The sequence below is a fragment of the Myripristis murdjan genome, chromosome 13 (genome assembly GCF_902150065.1).
Source record: "Myripristis murdjan chromosome 13, fMyrMur1.1, whole genome shotgun sequence".
NCBI classification, from domain to species: Eukaryota; Metazoa; Chordata; class Actinopteri; order Holocentriformes; family Holocentridae; genus Myripristis; species Myripristis murdjan.
The window spans coordinates 15,361,780-15,381,458 of record NC_043992.1 but is presented as its reverse complement, the minus strand read 5'-3'; the positions used below and the strand labels follow the sequence as shown (position 1 = coordinate 15,381,458).

Below are 19,679 nucleotides of genomic sequence, written 5' to 3'. Positions count from 1 at the left end.
ATTGACCCTGTCTAGCTGGCTGTATAAACAGGTTTCTCACACACTCACAGTCTGGGTGTCTCCAACCTTTTTAAGAAGACAGCACTCCACCCACATGAATTCAGAGTAAACTATTCATACACAGTGCTGAAAGACAGGTGACTCCCACCTCACTGCCAGTGAGATGTAACCCTGCCTTCCTTCTGCCAATAACCGAGTCTTTCATTGGACTCTACTCACATGTTATTCTCTTCATCTTTTCCAGCACTCTCACTCTCTCTTTTCCCCTCTACAGCAGTGTTTGTGGTGGCTTTCTTCTTTGTGCACTTGGTTGTGCCTGCATGGAATAGGCTGGAGGACAACCTCAAGGTAAAAATTCAAGGATCACTGTGGCATTAGCTGTAGTCTTAGCATCAGCACTGTGTTTGCTAAATTTCACAACTCACTCTGTGCTTTTTTGAGACTGTCAGGGTGAAAGTTTTAGCATGATTAGAGCTGCACAATTGATGAACCATTTAGTCTGTAATATGTCAAAAATAAGTGAAATATATATCTGCACCCTGCAGTGTAGTGCATTTATTACAATTTGCCTATGTTTTACGCTGCAGCAAACCATTTTGCAAATTAGAATTTTTAGTTGAAATAACCATCTTGTTCTGCTTCTGCTGCTAATGAAGTTGTTGCCATTCATAAACCAGAGAACAGATCATTTGTTGTGTAAAGCAAATGTTTCCACACAGACTATTTTCCGGCTGAGAGACTAGTAGTTATTAGGCTAAACATGCAAAATCACTGGAACATAACCTTACTGGCATGGACATGTCCTACACTGATGTACATGGGTGTGTTTTCAGCAGATGCTCTTTGGGGGTGTGTTTTGTATTAGCTCGCAGTAGGGGGCGCTGTTCTTGTGAGACCCACCTGAAGACACATTTAATCACGGTGACCCCTGTGTCACCATACCCTTACTGTATGTACTGCATCGTCTCCATCCCCTTCAATTATGCTGCTCCTCACCCTGCTAGGCAGACCCCTGACCCCCCTCGAAGACACAGTGGCCTTGCTTGCAAACAATTGGCCAGGGACAGAGGGGTTGTTTAGTTAAATATTCTAGTCTAGTCCGTCTGGTCGCAGAAAAGCAAGAGGATCATAACGAAACCCTTCTATCTGCAGTATTCCTATGATTTCCCTGTAATACTTCTATGGGTATTCCTTAGCATCTGGGCTGCTAAAAAATACACCAAATACCAAGCCACCTCTACAACAAAATATTTTGAGGAGACATGACTACAGATGTAATTTTTACTATAGATGGTTGCTACCATTGGGCCACCCCTCTATTAACAAATAACAAATCACATGCTGTGTCCTGGCTGTGTGTCTCTTCTGTCAGTGAGGTGTGGTGAGTGACAGCCTGCCAGGTGCGCTACTCGCACACAAATTGTTGCGCTTTTTTTTTTTTTTTTTTTTTGACTTGGATGAAGCTGATGTTACTCCCCTGTATGTTGGGGTCGGCCTTTCAGAGGAGGAGGATGTGAGCTACTAGATTGTGACAAGCTGTAATGTTCAGTTTTTTGAGAAGCTCACCAGCTGAAGCTGTGACCCTGTGCCAGTGAGGTTAAAGCACTATGACTGCTGCGGAGTGATTGGACCCATTGATAATGAAGCCTTTCCAATGCTGAATTCTGGCCACCAAGCTGAACATCTCCTGTGATCTGTCTTATATGGTCAGCACTTCCCTCATGTGCGTTCAGGTGCTTATCCCATGTAGGTATCCAACACTGTGTCACCATGGGCAGGATGTTGTTCCACAAGGTTGTCACATCAGATTCTTATCTATTAGGGTATGGGGGGTTTCAGTGGCTGTGGTCAAAGGCTCACAGGCAATTTCACATAAATTACCTGAGCAGTTACTGGCAGTGTTTTTGGCACTACAACATTTTAGACCAATTCTATTGAACTACCATGTTCTGGTGGTTCAGTACTGGAGGTTTCTTCCTGTGGATGGCAGTTCCTTTCTCTCAGGGAAACTCATTCCTGGAATCCTGTATGCAGGGGCAGACCTGCTGTTGCTGTGGTCCCCTGGTGAGAAAGTGATGTCTCCACACTGATGTGGTGACCCACATTTGGGGTCAATTTGTTATGGCCAACACTGATCTATTTGTATCACAAGAAAATGCTCACTACCTGTTGTTCTTTTCAGAAGGCCATGGAAACCCCTTTGAGGATAGACGCTCAGGCACTTGTAGCAAAAAACTTCCCAGGCAAGTTCAAAAGCCTTTATTAAACTGGCCACGTCATGCTAAAAATGTTAAAAATAGCCAACATGCTTTGGCCATAGGCCTTTGCTAGGGCTCTCAAGCTGTCCATTTTGAAAACTATAAACTATGTTTGAAAGAAGAGTTGCCTTAGAAGTTCACAAGACCTTCTCCAAAGAGTACCCCCTCTTACAGTTTTCTGGCAAAACCTACAGAGGTACTTACAGGTTGCTTGTATTACCTTTCAACATGTGTTTTCCCCTGTGGATCTGATCTTACACAGAGTGGAGAGAGTGTGTCAGGGAATCTTGTCTGTGATTCTTGTAGCTCTTGTAGCTGGAACAATAAGCCATGGTTTCCAAAAATACTGAGCCTCCGGTGCAAGGACCAGTGGAGGTTCCCCCTGTGAAGAGATCTGCTTGCCCAAGCACAGGGAGAGATTTGTCAAACATGTCCCGATGGGATTTACAAGCTTGGCCCCTGAGAGGGCTGACCACATATCAAAAGGTCTTCCCCTGCTTGTGCTTGACACAACACAGAATGCGAAGACACTTTCTATTAGGGGTGTGTATAAGGTGGGATTTTGAGAAGTGGTGTCACAGTAAAGTTTATGTACTTCAATTGGAGTGGATGGGGAGGTGATGCAGTACATATACTGGGAGACCAGGGAGCCCCACATCATCATCCCCGTCAGCCATCAGAATAGACATGATTCAAAGGGTCTTCAGATGGGTCTTGTGAGGATGCAGGCCCCATACCTGTGTTTCACCTTGTTCTCTTCCTACAGGGAACAATGTTACCAGAGCCCAAACTGATGCCCTCAAATTGCCTCCTTTGTCTAACCAGCAGTCTGACCAAAAAACAAGAAAGTACTAACAAAAAAGTATTTTATAATGATTTGAACAGGCTAAAGTAAGCAAAGCTGGAATCAACAAATGGTTTGGGATATTTGCTCTACAACTGACTAATTGATTAGACAACCTGAAACCTGAGGACTCCTATCCCTAGACAGTACCTGGTTTAGAACGGCTGATTTTCTTTATTTTTGTCATTTGTGAATCATTTTACTGTTACAGATCTGTAAGACATAGGCAGTCAGCAATTTTAGCCATTATTTCACTTTCATTTTTATGTAGCTCTCACACTCTGTTTCTGCTACCACAGGCTATCCTGGCTGACTGCTTCTACCTCCATCTACAACTGATTTGACCTCAAACTTCTCAGCAGCACCTGACAATTGCTTCACTGCCCTTTAGCTCAACAGCTACTCCTGACCTTTACTTTAGACCCATACCTTTATAGTTTGTCTAATTACCTTTCAGGTATCATTAGTCCTCAAGATGTCCACCCAGCCGACCCCTTCCCACCACGAGCAGGCCTACGTCTCCTTGACCAGAGGCCTGAAAGAGTTGGACATCCGGGGCCCCAGTGTTCCTGGTGACTTGGTCCTGATTGGAGATGACGCCTTCCCTCTAGCCATGAACACCCGAGGCCAGGTCCTGATGGCTGCCTCCCTGTATGGCAGTGGACGCATTGTGGTCCTGGGGCATGAAAGCTACCTGACCACCTTCCCTGCCCTGGTAGAAAATGCCCTGATCTGGCTGAGAGGGGACAAATCTGATAACCTGTCTGTGGCGGTCCACCAGGGTGTCAAGGCAGTGGCAGATAACCTCAGCAGATCAAGCTTCCAAGCTACTGTGGTGGGAAAGTTTCATGATAATCTGGGTGTTGGAGTGTATGTGACAGATGCCTACAGTGTGGAAGCTGATGGGAGAGATCTGGTGGCGTATTTGAAGGCTGGAGGAGGACTGCTGATAGCTGGGCAGGCATGGCACTGGGCTCATGAGCACCCTAAGGAGAACACCCTCCTTTACTTTCCAGGGAATAAAGTGTCCAGTGTGGCAGGGATCTACTTCTCTGAGCATTGTGGGGAGGTGGAGTGGCTGCCCGTCCACCCTCAGATCCCAACTTCATGGCTGAGTGTAGCGTAAGTGTATAGTTGCTCATAACTGTGTACATGTTGAACAAGTTTTATTTACAAATTGAATTTGTTGCAACAGTTTATTGAAAAAAAAAACAAAAAAAAAAACTTAATAGTAGCCAATTTAGTTTTCCTTGGAGTTGGAAATTTTGAAAGCTACATTGTTTGCATTGCATTGCAGTTTGCCTCCAAGCTCATGGCATGCCCATTTGGATGAAAATATGTTAACAAAACAGGGACCTAGTTTTTCTAGTTTGCACTAGTACTTTGAGTATCTGTAATTTGATGACAGAAAAATAAAGCCATTTACTTCCATTTTGTTTACATAATCAAATCATTGTCAGACAATTGTTTGTGTTATTACCACTGTAGTTGGATTTCAGTTTTTGTGCACATTTTTTATCATGCACATTAAACTAAAATAAAAACATCTCTTTTAATTGCCACTTTCTGTTCCACCTATCTTTTTCTTTCTCTTTGTCTCTGTCTCTTTTTTCCTCCTCCTACCCCTCTACATACAGAATTGGCAAGGATTTTGAGGATGACCTGGAATTCCTTCTTCAGGGTGTGTCAGAGTTTGACATCAAGGGTGGAGTACTCTCTGAACTTCTGGTCCATGGCCCGCTGGCCTTCCCTATTGGCAGCAACGAGCAAGGACAGGTCTTCCTGGCAGGAGCGTACTATGGACAGGGTCGGGTCATGGTGGTAACACATGAAGGTGTCCTGGGGTCTCAGGTAAGTGAAATGATGTTATTGAAATGATGAATGCCCATCTCTGTAGAGTAAATTGATCTCTGGGTTTGATTTTCTTATGTGGTTGCCATGTGATCTAGAAAAATCTTGTTGATAAGATAACAATATCCATCTATCAATTCATCCATCCATTTTCTACCACTCATCTGGAACTAGGTCACAGATTGGGGAGGTTAGATCAGACGTCCTTTTTTCTAGCCACATCCACTAGCTCCTGGGGGGAAATCCTGAGCCATTCCCAGCCCAGCTTGGATACGTACTCCCCTCAGCATGTTCTGAGTCTCCTCCGAGACACATGTACCTGGATAACCTACAGAGGGAGGTGCCCATGAGGCATCCCAATTAGATGCCAAAACCACTGAGCTCAAGGCTGTCTGAACTCTGCCCGCTGTCTCTGAGGTTGAGCCACTGCTTGCATCTGTGATCTCATCCTTTGGTCACTACCCAGAGTTTGTGACAATAATTGAGTGTTGTAACACACATCGACCAGTAAATTGAAAGCTTTGCTTTCAGGCTCAGCTCCCTCCTCACCTTGATGGCCCTCACCACCTTCTAATTCTTGGGACCTGCAGTGACAAACAACTTCTCTCATATAATTATGTGATTGGTAACTAATAATTTAAACAAAAGCATGTGAGAAGACTAGGTCAGACTATTACCAAGGTGTTGGACTGGATGATTCTGACTGAATGGTGTTAAACTGACTGTAACTAACTCCAGAACATTCCACTCTACAATATTGCACAGATAATACCTCTACTGAGTTGTGGTGAGGAGCAGTCGAACCAGAAGTCATCTTCCATTCAGTGATACCACGCTGGTTGGTGGCTGGTGCACGGTCTCTTGGGGCAGTGTCGGCCTTCTAGAGCTGATCTAGACAGCACATGCTGGCTTGAGATGTGCTATCTGTCTGGTACTCGTGATATCTACGAGACCGGCAAATCTGACAATCTAGGCTTAGGTGAGCCACACTGCCAGATACAGTGGTGGAAATCACCCCTTATTTTCGATTTTCACACACTTTAAGTCTGACAACGATGAGTTGTTTGTCTAGTTGCCAGGAAATGGGACATGTGCTTTTGCAGGATGCTTGTTGTGAGGGCAGGGAGAGCAAGTTCAGCTCTCTCCTCTCTGTTGGTCTCAGGCCTTGTTGCTGCACAGAACATTGTGCGCACGGTTCTATTCAGGGGCCACAGGGAAGCACCCTGAGCCTGTCCAATAGACAGGTGAAGGGTGGGAATCCCTGCCAAAATGGGGTGCCAAACCAGATAAAGGTTCTCCTGGAACTGGGCTCTTTTATCTCTGCTTGTTTAATCAAATTTAAACCTATTTGTTGTATCCAGAATAGCATGGGTGAAAGTGGATTCATTAAAATACTCATGATTTACCCCGGAGACAGTTTCACCAAACCAAAAGTCAACTTCCATACCCAAGGTCCAGTCCATCAGGGACTGACATCCCCAACCCCCCACACGTGTCATTCTAGTCCCTACTTCCTCTCCTGCAGGTGGCAGGCCAACAGGAGGGTGGCTTCATGTAGATTTTTTGAAAGGTGCCCAACTGATCCCATCTCTGGTGTCAAGTTGAGCCACCAGACACTCGTCTACGAGTTCCCCTTCCAGGCCTAACCTCAGGTTTGGGCTCGGCCTCCCTATCCTGTGCAAGGTGCCTGTTCTGTGAGAACAATCCATAAGTGAATCAGTGAATGTGAATCAGTCTTTGCTCTTTGAATTTTGGCCCTAACCTGAGACCTCTTTGCCTTTGATGATCCTACCAGGAGCTAAATGCTCCAGATAAAACAGCTTGCGTGGGTCACAGGGGCATATACAAGTGTAATATTCTACTACATGTGCAATACCCCCCTGCCCATCCCACCATAACTGCACCACATATGCATATTAATTTATTATACCTGTACTCAAATACGTATTTGCACTGCCTATTCACACTGCCTTTTGTATAGGTACATTGTAACCTAATATATGTATACTTGGATATTGTATATATGTATACTTATATATCCTTTTATATTTTTTATTCTTATTTTTATATGGTCCACTTATGTGCACTGAGTGCACTGTATGTGTGTGTGTATGTGTATGCATGTACTGCTGCTGTCAACACTGTGAATTTCCCCATTATGGGATAAATAAAGGCATATCTTATCTTATCTTATCTTATCTTATCTTATCTTATACATACCCCTCCACCATGATAAGATGGCCATTCTAGGAGGGGACATGATAGTATTCTGACTGCAAACATAATTGTTATCCCTCTGCTGTTGAATATTAACTTATCGTTTATGATTAATGCCTATGATTCTATACCTAGACCTATAACATTGTATCTTTAATCTTCTACTGTGTCTCTCCAATAAACGTCTATACAGGAGATGGCTCCATTTTGGAACAATGCCATTCGCTGGCTGGATGAGGGTCGGAACGGGGTGGTAGGTGTTCTACCACGGCTCAGTAACCCCTTTAACCTGCTGAGCAAATCGGGATTTTGCTGTGAGAAGACAAACTTCAGGAAAGACCTGAGTGTGTTTGTGTGTACAGCATACAGCGATGATCACGCACAGGAGATCCAGGAGTTCGTGGCAGAAGGAGGAGGCCTTCTGATTGGTGGGCATGCCTGGTACTGGGCACAGAAACACCGTGGGCAGAACCCACTGACAGACTTTGCAGGTAATTTACAGTTGACCAGGGCCCCTTTCCTTGTTCATAATTTAAAGAGTCACTAAACCCCAAATCCAAATCTCTCTTAAGTCTGAGCTCTACAGAAAAGAAGGGTGCTGGGTCTTAATTGGTCGGTGATGTCACCTTTTATGGAGTGCAAAAGGTGGTGACATCACCTGTCACCAAAGAGGAGACACCCTATTTTTCAGTCTTCACAGATATTTGGGTTTGAGGTTTCATAACCCTTTAATTAATCCAGGCTATTTTGATCTTAGCCTCTTCAAATTATCCGGGTATCCTAATTCAGATAACTCAGTTCCTTAAATGCGAGTAGATGATCCAGATTATCGTAGATAACGCTGTGCTTCCATTTTGAGGTAAAGGGAAGATGAGTAGAGTTGAAACCAGAATTATCAAGTGTCTGATTGGCTGACTGGCACTGAGACAGCAGCTTGTTGTACTGTAGCTGAGCAGCGTTGCCATGAGCTCTAAAATTAAAGAGTGATCATAGCAGAAATCTGCAGATTAAAGTGTTTAACGTGTTTACAGTTGCTTGGATCTATAGCCCATATGGCAACACAGTTAACTTAAAAAAAAAAAAAAAAGTGAAGTATTGTAGGTCTTTACCAAATTGAATTAATTCTAATTTCAGTGAAAAACAAATATACAGAAAAAACAACCCATCATCAGAATAGATTTACCTATACCAGATAATCGAGTAATTCACCTCTTGTACTGCAGGAAACCACATCCTCAACAAGATGGGCTTGAGCCTGCTGGGGGCGACAGTAAAGGCAGGTTGCCACAAGGCTCCTGTCCTTGGCCCCACCATCAAAGACAACTACCACTTTCGCCGCCTACTACAACGCTTTGCTGGTCATGTTGTCAAAGGGGAGGCACTTACCAAGAATGAGGAGTCACATCTTAAAAAGCTGGGCTTGGACTGTGCCAACTATCTGCACATGAAGGCTCATGACTGCTGCTCCTACACGCAGGTGTTGTCTACTCTTATGGACATCTTGAAGAAGTCAGACATGCCTCAGGTAGGCAGCACACCAGTGTGCCACTGTTTTTGGGTTGCTGTCACTAAGGGTCAGAGATTACTTGATGTTCTTTTAAAATCCTTCTACAACCAATATTTATTCATTATTCATGTGCTTTCATGAAGGTATGCGACAAATGCCCTGTTCAAACTCCTAAGGACCGCCTGCTCCTCAGCATGGGGTCAGTGGTCTACAAGGTGTGCCCAGACCCTGATGCCCTCCTGCCCTACATCATCAAGAATAATCCTGTGATGCCTGTTGTCTACAACTATAAGATCAAGATTAATGCCAATACAGGAGGTCAGACCTCTTTGTTGATCACTATGAAGAAAATACACATGCTTTACACTTTTTATACATGGAGATACATCTCACTTTAACTGCTCTTGCTGCTTTTGTTGCTGTTGCTGTTGCTGTTGTGTGTGTGTGTGTGTGTGTGTGTGTGTTAGGAGCCGACACGTGGCTAAGTACAGGTCTTTACCTCTCTCCTGGTATGAGGACCTACATGTCCATGCCAGCAGAGATTGTCAACAAGGGTTGGAAGGTACAGTACAACATGAAGCACTGTCTGAAAATATCACAGTTATCAATTCAGTAGTGTAAAGTATCGAAGTTAAAATACTTTGTTACTCAAGTTTTTTTTCTTATGAATTTGTACTTTACTCAAGATTTCATCTCTGTTCACTTTCACTTATACACAAATCTACATTTTAAAAGTTAAATATGTACTTTTATTCTGCTACAATTTCCCTATTTTTGTTACTTGCCACAAAACATTGGGGTTGAGCCAGATACACAAGGGATAATGTTTTTTTTTCTGACAACAACTGCTGGCTAGCATGGACCTAGTATCCATTATCAGGAAAAGAGCAGTCACAGGGCTTAGGGATCATATTAGGGCTAATAAAACGCCATTCATAACAACAATACCGAGTGTGGCCACAAGATGGAACTGTTTTGATGTTTAAAAAAAGGTTTAACGATAACAAATTTAAGAAAATACATCTTTCATAATGTTAATAGAGAATAGTGTCAGCTTTGTGTAGCTGGATAGTTTGTAGCGTCTTCAAATGAACGGGATGAGTATAATTTAGAACATTTTGCCATCACAGCGTTTACTTTGTCAGCTCAGGGAAATGGAAGTTATCTTCCTTAGTATTGCCCATGGGGAAGAGTTTCTTCCACTTGAAAGCATTAATCTCTCTAGAGGTTACACCATGAATGCCTTGTTATCACCATGGTTAGAAATTTTAAACATTGGTGTGGAGGTAAACAAAGGTCTATCATGCTAAATGACAGACCTTTGTTTACCACACCTAAATAAAATATTTAATATCTATAGGGATAACACAGAGAGAGAGCACCAGCTACTAAAACAGCATTTCAACAACAGTATCAGCTAATGGTAACAGTCTGCCTTTAGATATTGAGAATCAGACACTATATAAACAGACACTATATAGCACTATATATAACACTATGACAAGCTGGGTGTGGTAGCTACACAAGACCTCACTAGGACAAAACCTTGTGCAGAGAGAGATGTCAGCTAGACATACGTTTCTGATCCAGTCAGTGTATGATGTCCCTCAAAGCCCATCCGACCTGCATTGCTGGGGTCTAGCCAATACCTTGGCATGACCATTGTGCCTCGCAAGAGCTTCCTTAGAGCACATCCTGACCAGCTGCACCAAAGTCTTGGGAGTGGGGAGGTACAGGTGGTGCTATGACCAGGTGTGGAAGGCAGTGCCTGACACCATCTACACCAGAATCCAACAGAGAAAGCATTTGTCAGGGCGGGAGGAAAACCACAGTCAGCGCTCAGGGCCTCCACTGGGCTGCTAGCCTCAACTCTTGACTGGCAGCTGAAGGTTGAAGACCTAGGGAAGAAGCTGAAGTTTCCAGAACACATTGCATAGACAAGACCAGATTGAGGAACCCCACAAGAAGGCCAAATATCTTGAACTGGTAGAGGAATGTAGAAGTCATGGGTGGAGGGCCCACTGCTAGCCCACTGAGATTAACTGCATGGGCTTTGCAGGGCAGTCTCCACATCAGAAACTCATTCTCCTGGGCGTCAGAGGGTTGCAAGAAAGAAGACTCACCAAGACCATCATCAACTGTGCAGATAAAGGGTTTGTTAAAACCCTAACCCTTCTTTGTTGTAGGGCACTACTTGGACACAAGTCACGGACTGATAACTGGGTCACCTGGGTTAAGGTTAGGGTTAGGGTTAGGGCTATGGCCTTGAGTTCCTCACTGATCACTCCGTGTCTTGCTCAGGTCCAGATCGGCTGTCAGACGGACTATCTGAAGCATGATAAGTTGAAGAGAGCACCATGTGTCTACGAGCGCTTCCCTGTTACCTCAGAGATGATGCAGGTGTGGAACCTGTGGGGGGGGCTCATCTACCTGGTGGCCCCACCCAATACACAGCTGGAGGGCCTTGAGGTCATTGTGCAAATTGCCATACCTGCACCATATTACAAGTCTGGTAAGGGTATGGTGTGTGTGTGTGTGTGTGTGTGTGTGTGTGTGTGTGTGTGTGTGTGTGTGTGTGTGTGTATGTATGTGTGTGTCTTCATTTTCTTCAAACTATTTCCATTCATATCAGGGTGTACTTACTTACTTACAATATTTGTGTGTCCTTGATCCATGATTGTGAAAATATCTGTTGAGTTACACATCTTCTCTCCTCTCTCTTAGTGCTGTAGCAGCATTTAGAGTCCCATTTTGAAGAATTTTATTTATTTATTTTTATTTTTATTTATTTAATTATTTTTTTGAGGGCGGCATGGTGGTGCAGTGGTTAGCACTGTCGCCTCACAGTGAGAAGGTCCTGGGTTTGATTCCCACCCAAGGTCCTTTCTGTGTGGAGTTTGCATGTTCTCCCCGTGTCTGCGTGGGTTTCCTCCGGGCACTCCGGTTTCCTCCCACCATCCAAAGACATGCAGGTTAGGTGAATTGGAGAAGCTAAATTGCCCCTAGGTGTGAATGTCAGTGTTTGTCTGTCTGCCCTGCGATGGACTGGCGACCTGTCCAGGGTGTTTCCTTGCCTTCGCCCTATGTGCACTGGGATAGGATCCAGCACCAGTTTTTTTCTGTTCATAGTTTCACACTCTCCACTCTACTGATCTACAGTATAGAGAGTTATGGAATAACTAAGTCATTTATTGGCCTGTGAGAAATTCAGTTTCCAAAGGCCAGCACTGCAAACTCACCAAAATGATCAACATATAAAAGTGTTTAGAATAGACTACAATTATTAAAGTTATAATGAGTGAAGAAACCTGTACAGTGTTGCACAGTTTATATGGCAGTAGTCAGTATTTTAGACTAGCACATTTCCAGTATTGTGATCCGTCTAGCCAGCATGTGCTCTGTATGTAGAACATGATGCACATTGTTTACATCGGTTTTCAGCTATTTGCAGGAAGGCCACTAATTAAATGCCCAATTGTTTGTATTGGATACAGTAACATTCCCATAGTCAAATAAAAGACCAAAAGACACCCCTTTTTTATCTCCAGGTGTGACGACAGCAGCTGATTGGTCACTGTTGCGCAAAGCCCCGGCACCCTGGGCAGAGCTGGAGTTTGAGAACATCATCATTACCGTACCATCAGATGTTGTTCGGGCCCTGGAGCGTCCCGATGAGGTGGCGGCAGTCTGGGATGACATCATGAGGGGCATCGCTGACCTGGCTGCCATCCCACACAAGTTCCCCCGCAAGGAACGCTTTGTGGCTGATGTGCAGATTTCCCATGGTAACACAGCAGCTTATCTGTACCTCTAGTTTCCATTTTTTTATTTTGAGAAACTCATGGTTGTAGTATCATGGTTATGCTCACCTGTAAACAAGGACAGAAGAAAAATATCCTGAGTATCTCCAAACCATACAGATGTGGACAAGAGAAGTCTTGGTAAAGTTTTGGTAAAATAAATAAATGAATTATCCTCACAACCATCTGTGGAGTTCTCAGAAAAATGAGGGCAGGATTAGCAACAAAGTTCATTTTTCTGCACAGTATCTTGGAATTGTAATAATAAAATGAAGTCATTTTATTCTGTCTTTTCATGTTTTTATTTATTTTGATCTTTTTTGCCATTCTGGCCATCTCTTTGTCCATATTCTCTCGATCCAGGGTGGATGCATGCAGGCTACCCTGTCATGATGTTCTCATCTGTAGCAGGTGTCCTGATCAACGTGAAACACATCAAATCCTCAGGCCTTTGGGGTGCCATCCACGAGCTGGGGCACAACCAGCAGAGAGCATGCTGGGAATTCCGACCACACACCACAGAGTGTACATGCAACCTGTGGTCAGTGTACGTGCACGAAGTAGTGCTGGGGATCAACAGGGCAAAGGTGAAGAAAATGAGTTGTTTTGGATTAAACATCTTAGAAAAGACAGGTCTTAAAGACACTGATCATGTATTGCAACATGTTGTCATTGCAGATGACCATGAAATACAGCCTGCTCTCCCCTCATGTTCACCACAGTGTAATGACGTGGTGACTGTCATGTGTTCAATGTAGGCACACCGCGGTATGACCCCCGAAAGTAGGAAGACTCTCGCAGAAGTGTATGTTAAGGGTGGCAGGAGTCTGGACAAGTGGAGAGTGTGGGTGGCCCTGGAGACATACATGCAGGTGAGAATTACAGTCCTCTGGAAAAGAAACAGCTCTAATTTTACAGTTCTGGTTTTCCGTCATGGTTGAAGATCAGGAAAACGACTATGGATTGGGCTGAAATTATGAGCCTTGAGAAAATGATGGATTTTGACTCTGGGTTACAGCCTTTTGAATAGAAACCTGATAAGCCCACCACAGCACCACCACCAGGCCAACAGGGCCCGAAGCATGCAAAATCTTTTTTGATGTGTTATCAATGATTTTATCAGTAATAACATGTTCAGAATGAAAATGACTGGCCCACCACAGCACCATTAGCAGGCCAAAGCATCTCCAAGCTTCAAGGAACAATGTCTCAGACATCACACATGCAACAAATAAATAAATGAGTAAATAAAAATTACATTCAGGGCAACTTGCACTAGTTGTGGAAGCCATCCTGGTCACTGTTGACTCGCTGTACCTTTGCACTGCATTAATACCGTAAAATGAAAAACTTCCTAAATTTACCAAATGCCATAACTTTTGCCCTGAATGTACTATCCTAGAGAGCTCCACGAATGTCTCTTTTTGTTCTATGCCCTCTTACATGTTTCTGTGAAGCTGCCCTGCGGACTTCCCTCTTGTGGTATATAAAGGTCTACTAAGTGTAAGTGTGTTTTTCTTGTATCCGTCTACACACTGCTCTGCTTCTGCCTCCTCCCTGTAGCTCCAGGACAAGTTTGGATGGGATGCTTTTAAGAAGGTCTTCGCTGCTTACCACAAGATGACCAACACTCCCAAAGACAACCCAGGCAAAATGAACCTGTATGCCCAGACTTTCTCTGAGACCGTAGGGATGAATCTGACTGGGTTCTTCAAGGCCTGGGGCTGGCCGATTGATGCAGCCACTGAGGAGAAGCTGTCCAGCCTGCCAGCCTGGACTGACCACCCCATGGTCCAGTACGGCTAACTGTGTCGATTACCACTGATAGAGGTAGACCAGAATCAAGAAAGCTCTCAAAACATGTTGATTTACATCAGAAGCAAGAGAAATTGTTGTTTGGGAAAAAAAGGTTTTAAGTTTTAATTATTATTATTAATTGATTGAATGACTGTCTGAGGCATATTTTTTGCAATGTAGTACCATATCTCCAAGCCTGCAATGTTCCTGTCCAGGCAGCAGGACACAGAGCTCTTGATTCTGTAGCTGTAAATGGTATTCTGAATCTGTTCAAATATTACTATTTTTCTTGAACTATTTAATTTGTTTCTATGCAAAAGATATGCAATATCTCTGTATGGTGTAGGAAAGGGTCCCATGAATATGCACTTTGTTCCTTATTTTCCTATCTTCATTAACATTTGATATAACTATATTAAATACTGCTCTGCACTTAAACTTTCTCACAAACCACTGGGATTAACTGTCTAGATTTCTTCTTGATAACTGTAGGTCTATTAGTGCCATGACACAAATCTACAAAAGCTAAACAGCTGAATGTTGTTACTTGAACAGGGATGGAGGACACAGGGAAACAGGTAGTTTGTGCAAAAAAATTGAGGGTTTTTATTGATCCAAAAATCTGACACATTATATGGGCAACAAAATCAATTAATATTTACAGTGGAATTAAATGACAATGGCACATCATTGTTGGCTCTGGTGGAGCCATTTGATCGGACAAGAAGCATTCCATGAGTGCTGATATACAGTACAAACAGCCATTTTGACATGAAATAGCAGGATAATCACAGGTGTTACTAATGATGATTTTGCTCTTTCTTATATGTAATATGATGAAGATGCAATAAAGTGAAAGTGAATCTGAATCTGATATTAATTAAGGTTCTGTTCCAGCAGAGAATTTGCTCTTAGTCAAGCGGCTACAGGCAATATTTTGATGGAGTCGTGCACTTTACAATACAAGCATGAAATTTGGCACACTGTTAGAGCATGTCCTAAGGATCATTTTTGGCTATAGGGCCATCACAGATTTGTCCCATGGTAACCGTGGCAACCATTTTTCAAAATGGCTGCGACCTGCTGTGATTTTTACCTGTAGGCTAACTCAGGTTCTAGACCACCAAGGATCTTGATCCTGGTGGCTAATCCTACATTATCAAGGATGAGGAATACAGTGGTACTATTTACAACAGGCTAGCAACTACCTAACTACATATTTCCGGCATTCAGTTAATTAAATAATTGTAAAAACCATCAAAATATCTATTTCGATAGAGTATACTGTATGTATTTTCTAAGATGTTGACAGATATGCCATGAAATGCATGTGTGTTGTTAAGTGGAACTATACAGCAGTACAGAGACAGGATACCATTTAGCCTAAAGGCATATTTAATAAAGCCAAAGAGGAAAGTGTGACAACAAAAAGTTGCGTATGATGACACAGTCCACCACAGCAGCAAAGGGCATTGCACTGAAGTGCTGCCTTGGCACATTTGCATCTTGCACAACACCCCTTTTTGCAACCACAGTGGAGGAGGTCGTGACATGCCAGGCTTGCTTCTGGTAGTGTGGTCCAGTGAACTAGAGTTCTCGTATTCCGCCCGAACCCGACCCGACCCGACCCGACATTTTCGGGTCGGGTCGGGCCTAAAATTTACATGAATTGGGCGGGTCGGGTCGGGCTTCGGGTTCTGTAGGGGATATATTTTTTTTTTTTTTAAATAAAAAAATTGAATTATGTGTTCTGTTATTGATTATGACGTTTCATTTTTATGTGACTGGTGGAGAGAGTGAGAGACTGGATTGGATTTGGAGGCTAAACTTTCAGTGACAGACAGGCAGGCCCGGACTGTACATTGGGAAAACCGGGAGATTTCCCGAAGCGCCGGCCTGTCACTGGCCCGGTGGCCTGCCCGTCTTTTTTTTTTTTTTTTTTTTAAACAGGTCGCCGGCCAGGCCAATCAGCTGTCGGTCCGGTCCGGCTGGCCTCACCAGTCTGATCTTTTTTTTTTTTTTTTTTTTTTTTTTTTTTTTAAGTCAGAGAGACAGGCCAGGCCAATCAGAGGCCAGCAACCTGTGAAGAGGTCAAGACATGATTGGTTTGTTTTGATTAACACCCGCCCCAACAGTCCGAGTCTGTTGTAAACAGGCAGCGAATGTTAAGGAGTCGCGACTCGTGTGTGTGTGTCTGACTGTGGAGGAGAGGAGAGGAGGCGGAAGCAGTGGCGGTTCTGCCTTTGTTGCCGCCCTAGGCAAAATTACTGGCTTGCGCCCTTCATGTTACTACTCCGCGATGCAGCACCGGCCAGCATCAGGCCGCTCACCCGTCAGATCCGGCAGATCTGACTGGGTGGGTGCGGTACCGGCCGGTTTTTTTTTTCGGGCTTTATCGGGCTGTCGGGCCTAAAGTTCGGCTAATTAGTCGGGTCGGGTCGGGCCTCGGGCTGGCCCAGTCGGGCCCGGGTCGGGTCGGGTCTTAATTTTCAGGCCCGATGAGAACTCTACAGTGAACTTCCCATCCACCTGTCAGAATCAGAATCAACTTTGTTGTCACATGACACCCCAGCTGGCATTCAACCGACGTTCAACATTGAAATATAATTTAAAACATGTCAGTTGTTATGTCTATGTGGTGAACCTAACCCAGTGGTGCAGGAGGGTAGTGCACCCTGAGCCTGACTCCTCTCTTGTCTCAGCCCCCTCAATCAGAGTCAGGAAATAAAAGGCACCTCTGAGCCTCTGCTCTTTCTCTGCCTGCCTCATGCCCTGTCCCTGCTGTGGCTGCACATTGTTGCACTAGGTATGTGTCCAACTGTTTTTGGTGGTTCCTTTACCCGTATTATCACCTCCAGCCTAGTGTAATGTGTGTGTGTGTGTGTGTGTGTGTGTGTTGGCTGTTCAGGTCAAGGATTTCCCTCCTGCTCTCCTGCCATCCCATTTATTACGTAGGCTTAGAGGTGGTGAGTAGGGTTCTTCCTCATCCATTCAGGGTATGGTAAAGGGCCAAATTAACTGTGGTTTCCCCCTCTTTTAGGTCCTCCTGCCCCATTGACTACTGCTGCTTTGCTTACTTGCTTTTTTAGACTAATTTCCTTTTTCCTTTCATCTATGGTTTGCTATTGCCTTATTTGTTTATTCATTTGCCCTTGTTTTGCCCAGTTGTGTTTATTTGCCTGTTTACTGAACAGCTGGGATACTTATTTATGTTGTGAGTTGTTTTCTGTGAGTTTTCCTTTATTTCAGGAGTGGAGTGCCATATTGCTGAGGGGCTAGGCACTTGTGGTGAGGTCCCTGCACTTTTTGCGTGAGTAGTTGCACTGGGACACCATAGACTGCACCATTGTCTTGTGTGAGGTTTGCTGTGTTTGCTGTGTCCACTGGTGAATAGCGGTAGCACCCCTAGGCACCCCTCCGTGTAGTCTGCCTCTCACAAGTGGCCTCCTCTCCTTTTTCTACTCTTTAGTTTAACTTACGTTGGGCTGTGTTTTAGCTTTTGTAATTGTCCTTTTTAGAATTTATATTCAGGCCTTTTTAGTATTAATTGTAATAAAGTAATTTATCAATTGTGTATAGTTGTGCTGTTTTTACTATTTCTTTTTCTTTTCCGCAGCTCCAGCCCCTGCCTTTTGGTTTTGATTATTTTTGCTTATTTTCAATAAAATTTATCTTAATTGTCCATACTTGCCTCTGCCTCCTAATTGGGAACGAACCTGTGTGTCCTTTTGGTATTTCCTGGGGTGAAACTCCCCAGGTGGCGTTGTCCATCTTCCTCATAGCAATATTAACCTCCAATAACTTCAATTTACCCTCCTACACTCCGCCACATCTACATTGAAACAATGTTGAAATAATATATAAAGCTAACAATTGCGGAAACGTTGACAACCTATCAATAAATCAACGTTGAAATATAGACAAGATCTGTATGTTGATTCAACCTATTGGCCTCTTCCACCCAGCTGGCATTTTAACATTTAGTCAACACTGAATCAACATCATAACTCATGGGTGAATCAATGTTGAATTTGGTTTTGATTTTTGCAAAGCGAATCAACGTTGATATTGTGATGTTTCAACATGAGTGAACTAATGTTGAAGGCCCAACAGTGAATTAATATAGAAAATTCCGTTCCCGCTGCAGGGGGGTGCGCGTCTGAATCACTAGGAAAGTAGTAGGAAAAATAGTTCTGCTTTGAAAAATGTAACTAGAAAAGCAAAGCAATGTATACTTTTTACACTGTGCCACTTGACGAGGCAGGAGTGCCAGCTGTCTCCCCCACTGACTCCCATAATACCTGGAACCCACAAGCTGAGGAGAGAAGGACAAACACACACTTTTTTAACTCGCCGAATCTCGGGTATTTTGGGGAGTTGGCAAATAAGACACAGTTTGAAAGCCCAAAGCCTTAACTTTCTCATGATACCTTTTATTTTCCACTCGGGCTTACTGTCTTTGACCACTACTTTTAGACGATTTTCTCCCAAGAGCCACTGTCACTCATGCAGAGCCTCATTTTTGGCTCAGCCCATACAAGCAGCATTAGTCCAGCAGATAAGCTCTCTGCCTGCCATGCAGGAGACCAGGGTTCAACTCCCCACCTGGGCAAAACTGACAACACTCCACAACCTAGTAACAGCACAGGGGTGGTGGGTTACCACGCGGTCGCAAAGGTGGCAAGCACGTTCAGAGTTTCTCCTTATTAATTTTTAGTGATTCAGACGCCCCCAAAACCAAATTCAACATTGATTCACCCATGAGTTATGATGTTGATTCAGTGTTGAATAAATGTTAAAATGCCAGCTGGGACATTTTACAGGTGTAAAAATGTGGGTTAAATTATTCATTCATTCATTCTGTGTCCTTCCTCTTCCACCTCCAGTCACCTGGGGAGGGGAGTTCAATGACTGCAACCACAGCCTGTCCCCAGCAGTGACCAGCTTGGTAGGCTGCCCTCTTTGTATGTTGTGCTGCTTGTGTTGGGGGGGAGTCCATCAGTCTTTCTACCTTTTTGAGTGAACTGCTGCTTCCGTGATTCCCGGCTACTAGTGCGGTCATTCAGCAATATCACAAATCGCTCAAGAGGCTCCATCCAGTCATCTACGGCGTCTGGTGTGGTAGCCAAGGCACAAAAGGCAGGAGTCACATCACTGAAGTTCTTCCATGTATCCCATGTCGTCTTCTTGCCCCTACCTCCAAATGATGACACATTGTCAAAACCAGTAAAGGCAAGCAGCATGATGAGTGCTGATTACCTGTTTCTCAGTGGAAAGGGATGTAACACAAGTTGCCAGGAAGGAGAACAGCTCAGCTTTGTTCTCATCAATACGTAGAAACTCTGGCCAATTTCCAGGAATGGCACTGGATGGCTCAATGCATCAACGAATTCCCTTCCCTCTCA

General features: G+C 43.9%; 1 protein-coding gene and 1 long non-coding RNA gene across 4 annotated transcripts; both read left to right on the top strand.

Annotated features, from left to right (window-relative positions):
• Positions 1-256: 256 nt before the first annotated feature.
• Positions 257-14,518, top strand: LOC115369668 (TRPM8 channel-associated factor homolog). Of its 3 annotated transcripts, none has more exons than XM_030066335.1 (12): positions 257-348; positions 3,560-4,224; positions 4,740-4,953; positions 7,364-7,661; positions 8,394-8,695; positions 8,821-8,995; positions 9,145-9,239; positions 10,979-11,189; positions 12,226-12,462; positions 12,841-13,064; positions 13,236-13,349; positions 14,041-14,518. In XM_030066335.1, exons 2-12 carry the CDS (start codon positions 3,578-3,580, stop codon positions 14,281-14,283), a joined length of 2,760 nt encoding a protein of 919 aa, XP_029922195.1. In that variant the 5' UTR covers positions 257-348; positions 3,560-3,577; the 3' UTR covers positions 14,284-14,518. The 3 variants fall into 3 exon arrangements, with proteins under 3 accessions (XP_029922195.1, XP_029922196.1, XP_029922197.1); XM_030066336.1 differs by lacking the exon at positions 257-348 and adding an exon at positions 3,076-3,149 and having other exon boundaries at positions 3,402-4,224; XM_030066337.1 differs by lacking the exon at positions 257-348 and adding an exon at positions 3,087-3,149.
• A 2,517-nt stretch (positions 14,519-17,035) lies between these two features.
• On the top strand, positions 17,036-17,378 carry LOC115369673 (uncharacterized). The gene is made up of 3 exons (XR_003929191.1): positions 17,036-17,080; positions 17,183-17,240; positions 17,315-17,378. It is a non-coding gene; the product is annotated as an uncharacterized LOC115369673 (long non-coding RNA).
• The last annotated feature ends 2,301 nt before the right edge of the window (positions 17,379-19,679 follow it).

Excerpts from the sequence above, each read along its gene's own strand:
- LOC115369668 (XM_030066335.1), top strand. The coding sequence starts at position 3,578 with ATGTCCACCCAGCCGACCCCTTCCCACCACGAGCAGGCCTACGTCTCC. Across the intron at positions 9,240-10,978 it reads TTGTCAACAAGGGTTGGAAG|GTCCAGATCGGCTGTCAGAC; the intron begins GTACAGTACAAC and ends TGTCTTGCTCAG. Across the intron at positions 11,190-12,225 it reads TGCACCATATTACAAGTCTG|GTGTGACGACAGCAGCTGAT; the intron begins GTAAGGGTATGG and ends TTTTATCTCCAG.